The following is a 5,585-nucleotide window of genomic DNA, read 5'->3' on the forward strand; positions in this document are numbered from 1 at the left end:
CCAAGAGCATCCAATATTTAGAGGTTTCACTTTACAAGTTAAGTAAAAAAATTTAATTAAAACTAATAAAAGTTGAACTTATCTTAAAAATATGAATTTCTTGTCTACGGGTGAGCCAAATTAAGTTATCCGCGGGTCACCTTCAATTGTGATCCTGATTCGCGCCTAATGTAAACAAACTATTTTTTATTTAAAATTTAAATGTATTCGTTTTTTTTTTTTTAAAGGAGGGCATGTGCATACTTAGTACAGCAGTTAGAACCATTAGAGTCTAGAGAAGATCGTGATAAATGGTTAGACAAAATTGTAGATTATGTACGCGTTTCGAGTACCAATGATGGAAACATAGTTACATACGAGTTACTGAGCAAGGCTCTTAAGGTTAGTTTTCAAGATTATCAATTAAAATTCATATTTCCATATGATATACCTACTAGTTTAAAATAAGTATTATCATCTTATTTAACATGTACCTATATCATGATTTTAATAGTTCTGCTGTAATTTACAAATCCTTAATGATGAAGACATATTACATGTGACTCCTGCTTATAAGTTACCTCGCTATAGATACTGCCCAACAACAAAAAAGTTTCAAAGAATAAAATCAGAAATATCCATGTTTGGTGATGCCCAGTCAAAGATTGCCCAGTATGTTGACAGGTAAGCAGTTATATATATATTATTGATCTATTGATGTACATTTTGATTATTTCTTTTTATTTTCATAGATATACTGTCATCAGACAACGCATGGCTAGAATAAAAACTACATCTGATGGTACTCTTAATCAACCATTAACAATCGGTGATAAAATACGTGATGTTGATTATCTTTTGAGTTCAGGAGCCTGTAGAAAATTTGATCATAGTTCCAAAAGTAATTCAATACTCCTGCTGGGTGTTTTAGTACAATTGAAAGAAGGAGGTCGACATTATTTAGAAGACCCCACTGGAGCTATACCCCTTGATATTACTGCAACAATATCCTTTTAATTGAAGACAGTAAACAATATATTTATTTTCATAAGTTTTTAGTAATAGTAAAAAAAAAAAATAATTCATCATGTACAACTAAATCATTAATTTTAATTCTAATAGTTCTACACTGTTAATATTATTTATTAATAGTTCACAACACACAAGTATATATTTTAAATATCTTCCTTAACCTTGTATACGATTTCCAAAAAGGCTATTTTACTGAGAATTGCTGTGTATTGGCAGAAGGTCGTTACTGTAGTGATCGTCGAGTTTTTTTTGTCACTAATATGGCTTTACCGCCGTGTGAACGTACAGAAATTAGCAAGTAAGAAGACATGTTATATAACACTTTAATCTGACTAAAATTAAATTATCAATACTACTATATATTATTCTATATTATATTACTTCTGACTTATTAATATAATAGCATAAAGCACCTAAACTATTACAGGTGTTATCCAACTGATAAAAACGTACAATGCATTTTATAGTTAAAAGTCACTGTTTAATTTTACAATATATATTATTAACTAATATCTATTATTTAAGCTATTTTTTTCAAAATTATTTCTGACTGATTGATCATTAGTCATTACTCATTAGTATACAAATTACAAGGTGCTTAATACTTCATGATTATTTTTTTCTCATACTTATTCTTCAATAGTATCTAAGAATATTTTGATATTTTATGAATAAAAATAATTTTTATTATTAACTTTAATAAAAAGGACAACACAATGTAAACTTCAAATTATTCATTATATCCATAATATTAAATTTAACCCAAGTATCCCTTAACTGTGAAACCTTTGATATATAAATACATTAAATATTTGCCTCATACATTTTGTATTGAATTATAGCATATTATCATTGATTATAAATACTAGTATCTATAATCAATGATATTAAGCATATTATTTTAATTTTTTTTTTAGAATTTATTTTGGGGAATCAAGCAATTTTAGTGACAGCAATGACCTCAACTTAAAATCGTGTAATCCAAAATTGTTGGAATATGAAAAGAGTAAAAACCGAATGATTGTATTTGTATCCGATGTTTTTTTAGATGATCCAAAGGTTAGTAAGACATCAATATTTTACAATGTGCAGTAAGATTAACAAATATTATTCACAATAACATATAAATACAATAATGTTGGCCTTTATGGAACTATGAATTTAGTTCAATTATTCCTATTTTAAAATCTGGTCACCTTTCAGGTTAGGTAACTATGGAATTACTTATAAGTTATAACTTATAGTAGAACTCTTTCCCTTGTTTCTAAAAATTGTATATGTTATAATATAATATTATGAAGTTCCCCCATATACAAGTTTACATGATAATGAATAACAGCATACATTTTGTCTTGATTGCTCATTGCTCAGTTATTATAACTAACTAGTCATATCAGTGCTTTCAAATATTTAGTTGATATTATTTATTCAGATTACTATATACATATTTAATCAGTCCTGTAAAGTATTTAAGTAAAAGTATTCAAATACTTTTTTAAGTATTGAATAACTTTTTAAATACTTTCAGCATGAAGTATTTTGAATGGTATTTTAAATACTTTTTTTTGTATTAAATACTTTTTGGTATTGAATACTTTGGTTTTTTATTTCGAACATTTTATTTTTATTCGAAAAAATTGGTTAGAAAAATATTATTGTCAACTACAATTATAGAATAATAGTTTTATTTAATATTCTGTATTTCTGTGTTAGCCGAAGCTCAAAGGTTTGTGAAAACCAGATTTCTAAAAAAAGTTATTGAATATTGAATAACAATATTCCCTTTAAAACTATTAAATAACTATTAGATTACCTACTACCTATGTGTTTATATTACGATAATTAGAAACCCACTTTAAAAACCAAAAGTATTTGAAAAGTATTCCAAATACTTTTTCAAAGTATTTGAGTAGTATCTTAAATACTTTACAAATTAAAGTATTTGAGTAGTATCTTAAATACTTTGAAAAAAAATGTATTTGAGTATTTACTCAAGTACTTTTTAAAAGTATTCTTTACAGGACTACATATTTTAAAAAATTGTATTTTATTAAATATTGTATAATTAAACAATTTAAATTATCTATCTCCGTTAAATGCATCAATGGTTAGGTTTATAGTACCGTTATTTAGGATTAATACTTTACTTCAGACACTCTAGCTTGAACGCATATCATAAATGCCTTAAATCCATTATATACATAATTAAATGCCCCTCCTACTGTCTTACATGGATATTATATTCCAGTAGCTTTGAAGTTATGGTTCTTTTCATTTGTGAGTCAAAGGAATTATAGTAAATAATTCTTCTTTTTAAATCTCTTTAAAGACTCGGGTTATCATGTTGACTATAAATTAGAACTTGACGTAACTCATAGGACCTGCCATATTTTCTTGCTTCCTTTAAAGCTAAAAAATACTTCTCAATTGAACCCTTATAATTTATTATTTATTAAATAAAATAAGTTGAAAGTTCTATTTTAATTAATATTTAGGTAAGTTAAACCTAATATTTTATACAAAAATATATTTTTTCAATTTAAAATATGAATTTACGTATAATATGAGAAATATAGTAGTATATTTAATTTTAACTTTTCGGTGGTCTTTTACAGGTTCTAAGAAAATTTCATACTTTGTTGAATTCTTTCAATGATCTTGCTCCAGTGGCCATAGTGATGATGGGCGACTACTTGTCTTGTCGTATACCCTCACATGCATATGCCCAGGAATTGAAAACTCATTTGAATCAATTGGGACATTTTTTACATGATAATACACCTGTACTTTGCAAACACACTATGTTTGTGTTGTTATCTGGTCCTGGAGATCGTTATAGTGGTGCTGCAGGTGCAAGTATCTTGCCAAGGTACTTAAAATGTTCATATTAAAGTTCTACTTTACATATTTTACTATGTTAAATTTGTGTTTCTTAGCTTTTGAAATTGAATTTTATTATTTAGACCTTTAATACCTGAGTTCTTAACTGAAGAATTTCGTCGCCTAGTACCACGATGTGTATTTACAACAAACCCGTGTCGTATGCAATACTGTACGCAACAGATACACATTATTCGAGCTGATGGTCTAATGAAAAAAACTGCTAACTATGATATCAGACATGGATCAATGGATCGAAATAAATCCACTTCAGCAACAGAGTCTGATGATGATATCATTAAGAATGTAAGTAACCTAAAATAGTACCATGTGTTTGAATTTACTTAAATGCATTTTAATTTGTGGACATTGTTGTATGTTTTATGATAATTTGTGTACACATTGGTCATTGTGCATACAGTATATAAAAACTTTGGAAAGCCAGTCACATCTAATTACTGTTCCTTTGGACGTGTGTCCTACATACTGGCCACTTGCATCACATTCTTTGAGTTTGTACCCAATGCCTGATGTTGTGTGCATAGCAGATTCCAACGCCCCAGAATACAGTACTGTAGGTTCAAATGATTCCAATAGTTCTAGCTCGAAAATGTCATCATCTTCAGGTTGCATATTTTTCAACCCCGTAAGTATTAATGTAGTTATGGCTTTAACTTGGATTTTTATCATTTATATTTTAATAGTTGAAGTTAAAATGTTACTATATAGGTTGATCCATTTAACTTAAGACACTTAGTATATCAGAATACTCCTAATGTTTCTAAAAATAGTTCTTTTGCATAATTTTAATTTGTCACTAAACCAAATTTTTGGGAAAAAAATTTGAATGTTCACTATTTTTATCGTTATGTTGTAGTGTTTTTCTCTTGAATGTAAAATTAATATAATATTTTATTTCATATTCTGAAACAACATATTATTTGGACTATTTTGATTTATAAAAATCAAATTTTGGAATAGTAGTTTTTTCATTATAAATTATAATTATTTAAATTTTATCCTGTATACAAAATTTTTACCAGAATGAGTGCTTCGATTTCAACATAGTACCTTATAAATTTGATCGAGGTGGTACTTTAAAGAGATCATTTTTTGATTTTCTCAATAGTTATTTAATGCCATGGGAAAAACCACTAAAAATGGGATTTTAATTTCTAACGCTTTGTCTATCACCATAGTAATGAATAAAAAATGATAACATTAATTCAACATACTGGCTATAATAAATAATAACATTATAAAATATCCAGGCTGACAAACCGTTTCCGCTCATAATCGTTTTTCTTATACATTGGTATTATATCATTGAATTCAAATGTAATACAATCTATTATACACTGACCTACTGTACATTTGAGCGACATCCACTTACCCGCTTTTTTGGGCATATTACTGCATATATTTTAATGGTTACTGAATATTTGTGCATATTTTGACAAAATTCAAAATGTATTGCATATTGAAGCAAACATTTTAACAAAAATGTATAAAATAATATTTTGTTAAGCAAAAAATTTAACAATACATTTTGTAGTCACTGAATGATTCATTTAAATTTTATTAAATTCAAAATCTAAAAATAATTTTTTGTTTATTGAGTATGAACTTATAATTATAATTATAAGTTGTTAAATTTGTTTTAAGTCATAAATTTATAAACCACTCAAAATAGT

General features: G+C 26.8%; 1 protein-coding gene across 1 annotated transcript; it reads left to right on the plus strand.

The window, feature by feature from the left end:
- Positions 1–206: 206 nt before the first annotated feature.
- On the plus strand, positions 207–4,654 carry LOC100570832 (DNA polymerase epsilon subunit 2). The gene is made up of 8 exons (XM_016809366.2): positions 207–381; positions 494–663; positions 732–984; positions 1,182–1,309; positions 1,929–2,070; positions 3,627–3,880; positions 3,975–4,197; positions 4,313–4,654. Exons 2-8 carry the CDS (start codon positions 620–622, stop codon positions 4,637–4,639), a joined length of 1,371 nt encoding a protein of 456 aa, XP_016664855.2. The 5' UTR covers positions 207–381; positions 494–619; the 3' UTR covers positions 4,640–4,654.
- The last annotated feature ends 931 nt before the right edge of the window (positions 4,655–5,585 follow it).

This window comes from Acyrthosiphon pisum, chromosome A2, assembly GCF_005508785.2.
Source record: "Acyrthosiphon pisum isolate AL4f chromosome A2, pea_aphid_22Mar2018_4r6ur, whole genome shotgun sequence".
NCBI classification, from domain to species: Eukaryota; Metazoa; Arthropoda; class Insecta; order Hemiptera; family Aphididae; genus Acyrthosiphon; species Acyrthosiphon pisum.